This window comes from Camellia sinensis, chromosome 6, assembly GCF_055761805.1.
Source record: "Camellia sinensis isolate YWXY chromosome 6, ASM5576180v1, whole genome shotgun sequence".
Classification (NCBI taxonomy): Eukaryota; Viridiplantae; Streptophyta; class Magnoliopsida; order Ericales; family Theaceae; genus Camellia; species Camellia sinensis.
Genome location: NC_138966.1, coordinates 181408858 through 181422224, shown reverse-complemented (window position 1 = coordinate 181422224; position 13367 = coordinate 181408858). Strand labels below are relative to the sequence as shown.

At 33.2% G+C, this 13367-nt stretch overlaps 2 protein-coding genes across 3 annotated transcripts; both read right to left on the bottom strand.

Moving 5' to 3' along the window:
* Positions 1-4720: 4720 nt before the first annotated feature.
* Positions 4721-10529, bottom strand: LOC114272038 (uncharacterized). Of its 2 annotated transcripts, XM_082875570.1 has the most exons (5): positions 10361-10527; positions 8550-9982; positions 8093-8412; positions 5722-6142; positions 4721-5585 (listed from the first exon to the last, which is right to left on the bottom strand). In XM_082875570.1, the coding sequence occupies exons 1-2, from the start codon at positions 10434-10436 to the stop codon at positions 8568-8570; spliced, it is 1491 nt and encodes a 496-aa protein (XP_082731696.1). In that variant the 5' UTR covers positions 10437-10527; the 3' UTR covers positions 4721-5585; positions 5722-6142; positions 8093-8412; positions 8550-8567. The 2 variants fall into 2 exon arrangements, with proteins under 2 accessions (XP_082731696.1, XP_082731695.1); XM_082875569.1 differs by having other exon boundaries at positions 8550-10529.
* Positions 4998-6129, bottom strand: LOC114272058 (L10-interacting MYB domain-containing protein). The gene is made up of 2 exons (XM_082876759.1): positions 5722-6129; positions 4998-5585 (listed from the first exon to the last, which is right to left on the bottom strand). Exons 1-2 carry the CDS (start codon positions 6127-6129, stop codon positions 4998-5000), a joined length of 996 nt encoding a protein of 331 aa, XP_082732885.1.
* Positions 10530-13367: the final 2838 nt, after the last annotated feature.

Below are 13367 nucleotides of genomic sequence, written 5' to 3'. Positions count from 1 at the left end.
CTAATAGAGATCAATCTCAACCCATTTAATTTATACCAATAATTTCATCCTAGTGTAAGAGAAGAGGTATAATAAAACATAACCAATGTCGTTAATTCGTACCAGTCAATGATGGTGTTTCGGAAGTGAATTTTTTTGAGATTTTTTATGTGGTTTGACTATTTTAGTAGGATTTTTAGTTTGTGTGTTTGGAAAGATGAGATTGATTTTTTAAGAATTATTGTATTAAAAAATATGTTTAAAATGATTGTGGAATGTGAATTGACCAAATTGACCCTAATAATATTTAATTGCAAATATTGAAGGAATGTCCACGTGGCCACCATGGGTGTGACCGGTTACACACAAATCCCGAAGAATTTATTCACGCAGACCCACTTCTTTGATTGGGGTCAATTGTTTGCAATAAATATGTCGATAAATCAATTAATTTTCCTTTTTGCTGTTACTTTGTCATATTTAAATTAATTAAAATTTGCATTTAATTATTTTAAGATTTATATATATTTCTCCAAATAATATATAACATTTGTTTGGAAACATTTATTTTCATTTTCACATCTAAAAATTAATTACAATTTAAGGTTTGATTTATTGAATTTGCGAAAAAAAAAAAAATCACTTTTTATGTGATACACATCTAGTCAAATGAAATTAAATTTATTTACTGAACTCCTGTACACAAAAATTACTTTGAAAATATACAATTAAACAAACCAACTAAATTTTGTAACTCTTTCCCCATAATTAATTTGCACAATTTATCTCTCAAAACAAAACCAATCAAGTACTAAGTTTTTATTCGAATTAATTTTTTGCTGAACAAAAAATTTGTTTGGTGTTTAACATTTATGAGAAACATACTACGAACTTTCTAATAAGATTTATCTTTTACAAAAATTAGTAGTACGAAATATACACTGCCCACAAAACAGGGTAAATTACATTTACCTCCCCTGAGGTTTCTGACAAATACAGAGACCTCTCCTGTGGTTTGAATAATTACAGTAACCTTCCCTACTTTACCTGACAATGTCAAGATTTCCCAATACAAACGACGTTAGTATTTTATATAAAATGACCATATTACCCTTGTTTTTGCCTGCAAAAAGACGAAAAACCCTTTTCTTCAAGATGAACATCACTGCCATAAAGTAAAAGACGAGAAAACCCTTTGCTTTGACCAACACAACCATAAAATAAAATAATTTAAAAATATTTATATTAAAAATGACACATTTAAAATAAAAAATAATTTTTTAAAAAAATTTTAATATTTAAAAAATATATTTAAAATATTAAAAAATACAACACATAAATGTATGAAATATAATGCACATTAAAATAAATAAAAAATATTTAAAATATAAAATATTTACCCTAAAAAAATAAATTCGAAAAATTTCAAAACTTATAAGAAAATAAATTTTTTCTTTTCAAAACTCATAACTCAAAATATAACTCCACACTCAAATCATGACTCTAAAAATAATTTTAAAAAATAAAATATATTTTTTTAATTTTTTCTTTTAAAATAGAGTTTTGGAAAAAGTTTGGTTTTGAGTTTTGAATTGAGTTTTAAATTTGTGTTTAGTTATGAGTTTTTGAAAATAATTTTTGAATTGAGTTTTGAGTATAAACATGTTCCGAAAAAATATTTTTTTTAGAAACATGTTTGGTTTTCTTTTAGAATTACAATTCCAATTAGAAATTTTCAAAAATCTTTTCAAAACTCATAGAGTCTTAACCAAATATAGAGTTTTGAAAATAGTGTAGAGTTTCGAGTTATGTGTTTGGGTATAATGTTTGAAAATAATTTTTGAATTGAGTTTTATGGTTTTGTTGGTCAATTCAAAAATTATTTGCAAAACTCATAGCCAAGCACAAACTTAAAAAAATACAAACTTATGTTAAATATATTTTTTAAATATTAAAATTTTTAAATTTTTTTTATTTTATTTTATTTTATAAATATATTTTTAAATATTTTAATTTTTTTATGTGTTTTGTTATGATTTGAGTGTAGAGATTTGAAAATAGTGTGGAATTTCGAGTTATGTGTTTGGGTATAATGTTTGAAAATAATTTTTGAATTGAGTTTTATGGTTGTGTTGGTCAATTCAAAAATTATTTTCAAAACTTATAACCAAACACAAACTTAAAAAAATTCAAACTTATGTTAAATATATTTTTTAAATATTAATTTTTTTAAATTTTTTTTATTTTAAATATTTTATTTTATTTTATAAATATATTTTTAAATATTTTAAAAAAATTTATGTGTTTTGTTATGATTTGAGTGTAGAGTTTTGAAAATAGTGTGGAGTTTCGAGTTATGTGTTTTGTTATGATGTTTGAAAATAATTTTTGAATTGAGTTTTATGATTGTGTTGGTCAATTCAAAAATTATTTTTAAAACTCATAACCAAACACAAACTTAAAAAAAATACAAACTTATGTTAAATATATATTTTTAAATATTAACAAATTTTAAAAATTTTATTTTTTATTTTAAATATTTTATTTTATAAATATATTTTTAAATATTTTAATTTTTTTGTTATGTGTTTTGTTATGATTTGAGTGTAGAGTTTTGAAAATAATGTGGAGTTTCGAGTTATGTGTTTGGTTATGAGGTTTGAAAATAATTTTTGAATTGAGTTTTGAGTTATATGTTTAGTTACGATTTGAGTCTGAAATTGTATTTTGAGTTTAAAATCATAAAATTAAAAAATTAAAATATTTACAAAATAAAATAAAATATTTAAATAAAAAATATATATTTAAAATAAAAAAATAAAATTAAGTGTTTACATTGGGCACTTTAGTATTTACATTACAGGCATTATAGGCACTTGAGGGCATTTTAGGTATTTTTGTGTTTACAGTTGATGACATCAGCAGGGTCGGCTAGGTGCATAAACGGCGGTCAAATTTTGGGGGAATCTTGACATTGTCAGGTAAAGTAGGGGAGGTTACTGTAATTATTCAAACCACAGGGGAGGTAAATGTAATTTACCCCACAAAATAAAATTTTATGTGAAAATGCCAATTTACTAAGGGGAAATGGTGAATTTCAAATTAATAGTACTTCAACTAAATTTAAATTTGCAACACACTTACATTGTTCGTACACGAATTACAAATATAAGTAATTTGTTACAGTCACATTGCAATGCAGAAATACAAATTACACAAACACATACATTGGATAACAAGCATTTCACAATAGTCCTTTCCGTATATGAAACAAATGGTCACGGATGCGCACGCGAACTCTGGCCATATCTACATCCGTATCCCCCATCATGAGGCCATCATCCATATTTTCTCCTCCTTCCGCGGTGGGCATGTCATCCGGAACAGAGCAACATCTGACATGTTCGTTGTGTGCATTAGCAGCTATCTCGTGCCTACGGATGAAATTGTATAAGGCCATTGACGCACCAACCAATGGTACCTACACCGTCGCAAAATCATAGTCGGGCATGTTGTGCAGGAACTTCCAGCGCGATTTCCACGCTCCAAATGTTCTTTCCACCACGCTCCTCAATGATGCGTGCGCCTCGTTGAACAATTCTCTTGGGTTATCGGGCCGTCCATGATCCCAGAACTGTGCCTGGTGATACTGGGATTTTTTGTATGGTGCCAAATACCCTTTCTTGTTTGCATATCCCGCATCCACAAGGTAATATTTACCTACATTTGGTCAATCACTTTAATATTTTCAACAACATTAATAATTTCTCAGTCACTTAATTTCAAATGTGTTACCTTCTTGGGGGTGCGGGAACGGTGCATGTGCGTTCTCAGTTATTTCATTGAAGATGCGACTGTCATGCATGCTTCCTTCCCAACCACAAGATATGAAAATGAAGCACATGTCAAAGTCGCATACTGCTAGTTTGTTTTGTGTTGGATATCCTTTGCGACCGTAGTATGTGCCGACATCACGGGCAGGCAACACGGCTTCTACATGAGTACCGTCCAACGCTCCAATACAATGTTGCACCAATAACGTACATCACATGAGGTTTAAATACATCACATCAAATTAAAATTAACCGCTAACGACAACTAATATTCTAACCTTGAAAGGCACGTATTTTCCTCTGGATCGCAAATATGGATGCCTACTATTTTGATCTCGGGTGGGCTTACAATGCACTTCTGTGAACAACTTCATCGCTTCCAACACTGCATGGAAATGTCGTGACACAGTTTCTCCCGAGTGTTGGAATCGTTCCTGAAGTTTTCGGTTACTACAACCGTCCAACGTATGGATGAACATCACAACACTTTCTTCAATATGTAATCCATGGGGTCTTGTTGGTACCCGTAAACCGAAGTCGCTTCGCAATGTGTCACACAACACTTGAAACACATACAGTGGCATATGCAAATTTTGTTCACGTCTGCCTACGTGCCCATCAAACAATTCTTGAATCCAGGCACGACCGGTCAGAATAAAAGTTTGACATGGGATCTTCTCCATGTACTTCAGGTAATATTCCATTGCATGCTGCACAGCGTCACTGATTATGCTTTTTTGTATGTCTTCTTCTTCCTCAGCGAGTTCGATGATTACATCATCGTAATTTCTATAGTTGCTATTTTGACTTTTCAACATTATTTGTCGATGACTCATACAATGCACACAACGCACCAATCAATTCTCCAGTTATAAGGTAAGCACAGTTGGACCATTAAATTTCAACCATTAAAGTGGAACACATCAACTAGTGTGTGACATTACATTAAACCATCAAACTGTACTATGCCCAAAAAGTAGAGGTTACACCATGATCCCATACTGCAGTAGACAAAAGTATGTAGCGTGCACAAAAGTAAAGTAATAGTAAGTACAACGATGTAGTACCACACAAAAAAAAAACAAAACAACTACGACAAGTGACCCATACAAGTAGTCCACAAAAACCACACTACATCAAAACCAAATAGGTCCCTTTTTTTCGTGAACGACCAAACACAAGTACTCACAGGCCTTTCGAAACCTGCAATTGTGCAAGCCAACCGACTACATTCTCATCATCTGGCATGCACATCAATATTTCACGGTAATCCGCATTCTCTAACGCCGTGCATGCGAAATGGAACAGAGGGGTACTGATGAAGTCCGGGATAGCCATAAGCCGTTGCATACATGGCTCAATGCTATACTTTTGCAATGCACCAGTTCCGTGCCTGACCGTCAGGTGCTTCTGTGCTTCAACCGCCTTAGACAGATGGTTAAAACTATCCGCAAGCACCGATGCTCCACTAGAGACCTTTTTCGACTTTCCACTACTGCTACATCCTTTTTTCCTTTTTGTCCCGGGTTCTACTTCTTCAAGGTCGATGGTAGGGGAATTTGGAGGTGAGTTAACGACCGGTCTGTATGGTTCCGTAAATGGTGCCAACCCAGGAGACTCCACTGAGTCGGATTCACCTTCGCCAACATCCACAGGCTTCTCCCCCAGCGTCCAATGGTGTTTGCCAGTCGTAGTTGCACCCGTGAATACCGCGCGCATCAAATCTTTATGCTCCAATAGCTTCGTCTTGAATTTGTAAGCGATCTTGTTTGTCTGCAAATGAAAAATCGAAGGACAATTTAAGTTTATGACAAAAGTTTACGACAAATAATGAAAATGGAAAAAGTACAAGTTCCCATTAAACTTAGAAATACAAATTATGTAAAATAAGATATATGTTAGTGCATACCGATTTAAGATTGTCCCCCCACTCTTCCGACGCCGTGAACAACCCGGTGTCCCTGTTAAACCCAATGCCAGTCACACCCTTACTGCTATCCATCAACTTGTTCCACGCCTGCCATTCCTTTTTCAAACTGCCGTACTTGTTCTTAAGCTGTGTAATGTCATGACGTTTACCTGTGCGCTTAGTGAATTTCAGTGCAATTTCATTGTACCCTGTTTTGGTTATCGTTGTACCCACCCGACGGCCCGCTAATATTGCGTCTTGAACGCACTGTAGGAATATTTCTATAGCTGCACTGTCCCAGTTCGCCTTATGTGCATGATCTAAGCCATCAACAATGCCTTCGGTACCTGATGGGCCAACCCCTTTATTCTTAGACGGGGTGCAAGGGGACGACCGTGTTGCAGCCATTACAGTAATGTGACTGGACGTATTGTATACATTAGAACGCAGTTGATCAATACATTTCAGACAATAAACTATGAACAATATGTAACAGACAACTTCCACATGTTTTATCCAAAAGTAGTACGATAATTACTAATTGCATAGTTGCTACATACAAACGATGAGAAAGCATTTACTTGTTCAGAAAGTAACTTTTCCAAAACACTAACTACTGTGTACAGTTACGAAATGGTTTACAGGGTTGCTACATTCGCAATAATAAGATGATGACCATGATGCACAACATACAAATCACCGTTTTCATTACATACAAAGTATTGAAAATGTTCACGACATCAGCCCGTAACTGCATTACATCGATTGACCCAGAGTCATGGTGGGGATTCGTGTCCCTGATTTGTCACACCAACCAACCCAATTAACACATTGCTGATGAGTAAGACACGTTAAACATTTATTAGATATGGGATTTACAGTGTGCATATAACTGGAGTGACAAATAATCATTTGTTACAACTCACCACAGGGTGGGGGCAAACATAATATGCACGACCAGGATTTTTGTGAGATCTGGATACCTTCACAAAACAGTGGCCATAGCCACAAGCACACATGCGTTGTGGCCATGTTGACGTGGCAGTGGAAAAAGAGGAAGCCATATTACTACACACAGACCAAGTACATAACTAAAACAGTACCACAGATTGGGGTTATAATTGCTATGCAAATTTATTCCATGAAATGTAACAGTGAATTTATAACAGCATAACAGATTTCAGGAATTACAATCTACAAACAATAACAGATTGAGTGAATAGGTAATTAAGGTCATTCAAAAAGCTTTGGGAAATCCAATCACTAAAAATACATATCACATTTGTCCATTTCTTAACATTTTGTTTGTGTACATAAATTAAAAACATTTGTTTCCTGTGAAAGCATTGTCTTGGTGATGGCTAAAAGCAAGGATGACTCTTGTAATGCTAAGACAGGATAGATACGTTTGGGAACAAATATGAACAGCATAACAGATTGAACAAATATGAACAAATACTTCATTTTCACTTGCATAACTTCATTCATTTTCCATTAATTCTGAGTAGCATATCAGAAGTAGTCCAATACATCACAAAAAATGGAGATGCGTTGTGGCATGGAAATAATGTACAGCAAGTGCATATGTAAACAGAGAGATGCTCTAAACAGAGAGATGCAAATCAGTTAATGTGCAAAGCCAAACCTATTTGAACTGAAAATGAAATTATATGAAAAAAAAAATTATGATGCCTCGTTAAACAACTACTGTAAACAAGTTCATTAAACCAACTAAGTTTCTCCCCAAATAAAAGCATCGGTCAATATTTTTTTTGTCCTTTACTTTCGGATAATTTCTTAGTCACTTTAAAACAGGTTAACATATTACAAGATTTCGTAAGTTTTTCCCCAAAAAAATAAGTGAAACAAATGTAAATTGTTAATTTGATTAATTGTTGATGAAAGGCAAATTTTATATATTTTTTCATAATTTTGAATTTCAGGTTTTTATGAAAAATTATAGTACGAAAAATAATTTTCATTTTTGTTATTTTGTCCAATTTTTTGGTATTTACAGTGAAAATAAAAATAGGGGAAAAAAAAATTCCTAACAAGAATCAGAGCTGCTGTTCAACCCTTGAAATGAATTTTTTAGTTGTTATTTACATTACATGACAAACGAAAAAAAAGGTTGGTCTAGAAAATCATTTTATCAAACCCAAAATGAAGGAAAATTTGAAAGAGGGAAAATGGTTTGTTTGGTTTAGTTCGAAACACATCAATATGAAAAAATGACTTCCTAGTGAAGCGCACCAGGAAGATCAGGGGAGTTCACGACCGGAGCTGAAGGAAGAAAAGAAATTGCAGGGGAGTTCATCATTTTCACAGATCGGTGAAGAAAAAGCTAACAAATGGTGTTTCGCATCCGTACCTTTAAGAATCCTCGACGATCGGCTTGTTGGTGTTCACCGTCGGTTCCGCCGGAATGCATGCACCGGAGCTAGCTACTCACCTCTGCTGTGAAATCGTCCAGGTAGAGGGTAGAGAGCATGTGAGATATGAGAGAGAAGAGACGTGCGTGTGTCTCTTGCCAGATGACGCAGGTTCAGAGGGCAAAACTGTCTTTTTACCGTACATAATGCGATACAGCTGGACACTCCCTTCACTCAGCTACAGTGTCGGATTTTTGAAATTTTTTCCGTTGGGACTAAAATATGCACCAAAACCGGGTTGCCAAACACCACCAATGTACTACATTTGTCATTAGTGCAGTACATATCAGTACAGGCAAGATGCAACATCTATACATATATTTAAAAGAGTTTCACCAAATAACAAACATTTTATGAGCGTAAAAGGCTACACGTTTTAGGATAATATAGCCTTACCTTTACAACTTAAGAAATTTACTCATTCTCTTGCATTCCATGACTATCTTTGGGCATGAACTTCTGTATCACTTCTTGGAGAGCAGGATCTTGTCCTTTAGTTGAGAGTATATCTACGATCAAGGGAAAAGTGGATGCATCTGCTGAAAAACCCCTTTGAACCATTTCCTCAGTGAGTATTAATGCCTCATAGCACTTGTGTTGTCTAATAAATCCTCGGATAATAGTGTTGTAAGTGACATCATCTGCCAAGCAACCACTATGTTCCATTTTAACAAACAACTCTTTAGCTTCGTGTAGTAGGCCTTCTTTACAAAGACCGTGTATCATCATAGTGTAAGTCTTAACATCAGGATGTAATCCCTTGGAAGAAAGGTTATTGAAAAGGGCCCTTGCAGTATCAAGCTTTTTATCCTTGCAGAATGTATTAATGAGAATACTGTACATAACAACATCAAGATCTAAACCGTTCCTTTCCATCATGTGGAATAATGACAATGCTTTAGAAATATGCCCATTTTTGCACAACCCATCCAATAAGATATCATAAGTTTGAGAATTTGGAATTATGCCTACAACTTGCATCTCATTAAAAAGTTCCTGAGCAGCTCCACATCTACTCGATCGAAACAAACCTTGTAACATAGTGTTGAAAGTTCCAATGTTGGGTTTCAACCCCCTTCGAGGCATTTCTCGAAAGATATGCATGGCCTCGTCTATTTTCATCTTCTTGCAATATCCGTTGATTAGAATGTTATAGCTAACAACATCAGGGTGGAGGCCCCTATCCACTATGGTATTGAACAGTTTGATTGCTTCATCCATGTGGCGTTGCAAACAATATCCATCCATTAGAGTATTGTATGTGACTACATCAGGATCCACACCTCTTTGTATCATGACTTCAAGTACCCCCTCTGCCTCGTTCATCATCCCTTCCTTGGTACATGCAGCCACCAACACATTAAATGTACGAACATTTGGAGCAATACCACTATCCAACATTTCTCTTAACATTTCTGTAGCCTCCTCCCACCGGCCAAAATTACATAGGCCATGAATCAAAGAGTTGTAAGTGACAACATCTGGGAAAATATCCTTTTCATCCATTTCTGTAAAGAGTTTCACAGCATCGTCCACCATTCTATCCTTGCAAAGACTGTCAATGATTGTGTTATACACTACGATGCTAGGTTTACATCTTCCCTCTTCCATAATCCTAAGCAAACTAACAGCCCTGATAGTGTTCCCGGTTCTGCAGAGCCCATTAACAACGGTTCCATACATAACCAAGTCGGGTTCAATTTCTCTAGTTGTGATTAATTTCTTAAATAACTCTACAGCTTCAGGGGTTTTATCTTCCAAAATAAGTCCATTAATCAGAGTGTTGAAGGTAGTTGCATCAGGTGTAAAACCGCGTTTGAAGAGGGAACCTAACAGAGAGAAGCCGAAATGGACTTGATTAAGGCGGCAATAACAGTTAATAGCAATGTTGAAGGTGTAGAGATCGACCTGAATGCCTTGGCACTGTTGCAACTTGTTGAGAATAAGAGAAAGAGAGATGGCGTAATGACCCATTTTGGTAATAGGCCCTAAAGCTTTGTTGAATTGAGAAATGGGGGGCAAAGGTCGCATTTGGAGCATGCGATTGAACGAAATTAAAGCAGATTGAAGATCATTGGGACCCGAATTGCATCGTTGTTTGGGTATTACAGCAACAGCAGCAGGAAGAGGAGGAGGAGAAGTAGGGCTTGTGGAGGTGTTAGAGTGAGAACGAAACAGATGAAATAAGAATGAGGGAAATATTGTACCTTTTTGACAATTATGATCAGCAATTCTTCTTCGTCCAATAGTGGAATAATCAGACCCTCTCCTTCTTCTTGACATCTTCTTCAAGCTGTGTGTGTGAGGAGAGAGAGAGAGAGAGAGAGTAGTAGTAGCAGCAGCACTGAGCCAACACTCCGTTCCTTGAGATAAGAAACACTCGTATTTTGGTTAAAACAATTAATATATATAAAAGAATCGATTAACTGTTTGAGATTTAATTTGTTTTTTTATTTTATTTTTATTTTGAATAATTTATTGATGATGACTTATATATTGAGTAATTTTTTTTTATATTTATACAAATATTTTAAAAAAATTATTAAAATATAAAATATAAATATATTATAACAATAACTCGTGAACTTTCCAAATCTAAGTATATATATATATATATTACCTATAATAAAAACTGGCACCCGTCATGTTTTTTTTCTCTCCTAATTGCTTTGCTCATTCATTTGTTATTGTGGTCATTGTACTATTATTTTACCAAAATATGAAACATTGCATTTGATGAAATTGATCAACAATAGCAATTGATAATGATCATGAAAATGATCAAATGATGATGGAGATGATAGACATAAACAATTGATTTCACTGAGTCTAAATAAAAAGAATTAATAATAAATTTGTTTTTTGATAGAAAATTTTCTTGTTACATGTTTGATACATTTCATGATAAATTTTTTATTTAATTTTATTTTTTTGGATGAAAGTGGAGTGTTTGTGATGTGTTAGGTCACTTTGTAATAAAACGAATATAAGGTGTGCACTTTTAAAATAATATTACGAGTTTAGTATAAATGTTATGAATTATATTAGTGAGTAGAGTTATGGCTTAGGGTGATTGTAGACATCCCATTTTGACTTCTCTTATGACTTGGGCGCTTCACTCTGAACACTCAATGATAAAATGTTACGCTGTGCAATCGTTCGAATCTTTAACGAAAGGATTCAATTTTGAGCTTTAAAACCTAAAAACCAGCTGCAGTGATGTTTGTTACAAAATATCATAAGGTCTCGTTTGGCAAGTGGTGATTTTAGTTAAAAAGTCAAAAAATTATTAAAAAAATCAAAAAGCCAACAATTTATACTAAAAAGTCAAAGATTTTATCTTTTTTTCTATTTTTTGGACATCTTTTCATAAAAAATCAAAAAATTATCCCAAACATACTAATTTTTTTACATCATATTGTAGCCAAAAAGTTAAAAAGTTACTAATAAAGCATATTCCCAAACAAGTTAGGTCTACTATGACACATTTTTTAAAATGCATACCACAACAACTTACTTTAAATTATAATGATTTTGGGGTTCTATAGTTCGCTATGAAATTGCTCAGTTGTGTCGGTTTGTATCCCCTCCCATGTGAGATATATACATATATATTAATCATATATATCCAACTTTTATCCATAAATGGTAGTAGTGGAAGTTCTCTTTCAAACAAAACTAAGAACTCACTAGTTTGACGAAAAATATCAAAGGTATTGAAATCAGCTCTCTTTCAAAATCTCTCATGATGGCGCTCATAAATAATATTTTCATATTTCATATTTTATTAAAAATATAAAAAATGTAATGTTTGAATTTGTTTATGTATTTGAAAGTCCTCCTTAAAGAATGACAGTTTGACCCAATAATAAGATTTGCTATTTAATATTTGCGATGACATAGATTTGAATTACAGAAACACAATCTCTTCAAAATAAGAGTGAGACAATGTATATTTTACCATCTCTAAGATTCCGCTTTAGCGAAAATCTCATGCATTGAATGGTTCTTAATTTGGGAGTCCGCTTTGGTAATTATGCACAAACTCTAAAACTTGGAGAAATAGTGATTTGAAGTTTTCTCTAGGCTATTGGTTGTTTGAATAGATTGCTTGTTTGAGCTAATATGGTGTTGAATCTAAATTGATCTGTTACTCTTGTTTGAATAGATTTCTTGCACAATGTGAATGTTGTTCATCGACCAACACAAGGTGTAATAACATTTCACTGAGGGCTTCATTTGGCAAGAAGAACATCCCTTTTTTTACAGACTCAAAACAGTTATATTGCTTTCTCAATGTGTCTAATCTGGAGAGAGGCGACAAACTAGTTTCTGTGCAGTCCTAACTCTTCTTATCTGGCATAGTGCTCCTACTGACTAGTGTGCTCATGAGAACTAGGGCTTTGGGGGTAGTAAAGAGAGAACAACGAGACAGAACAAATTAGAGTGAGGAGGAGGGATGATTAATTCCAGAGTGATCAAATAATATTGTACCTTTTAGTAGACAATTGTGATCAACAATTCTTCTTCGTCCAATAATGAAAGAAACATAAACTCTTCATCTAGTGGCGTACCTTTTAATACCCAATTATAAGCTATTGCTCTTCCAACAATGGCAGATACATCAATTTTTGACATCTTCTTCTTCAAACGCAGTGTGGTGTGAGTTTGAGCTGACTTTCTTTTTTTCACTTTTATTTTAAATTATTATTGTTATTATTATTTTAAAAATAAAATATTTGTAAAAATCTATTTAAAAAATTCAATAAATACAAAAACAATATGAAAATGTATATAATTTTTTTTATAAATATTATATTTTTTAAGTGTATCCAAGTTAAGTAAATTTAAAAAGTAAAAAAAATATTTTAAAAATTCATAAAAAAAAAATAAAAAAAAATCTAATTTTATAAAAAAATGAGTTAAACCAAGTAAGGTTATTGTGCTGAGGAATCAAAAATAAAAAATAAAATGCCAGATTTTCTAATACCTTTAATTTTGTGGTATCGTTTTTTTTTTTGTTCTCATTCTTGATAAATTGCTTCAATACTCTAGCCAAATTAATAAATAAACAACGATGAAATATTTCTTTGATTCGCCATCATTGAAAATACCAAATTGAAAGGATAAGCTAATTTGAGCAAATGAAACTTTTACTCAAAAAACAATTTTTGATGAAAATCTACAAAGTAAACTTGGGGACATTTGGTAGTC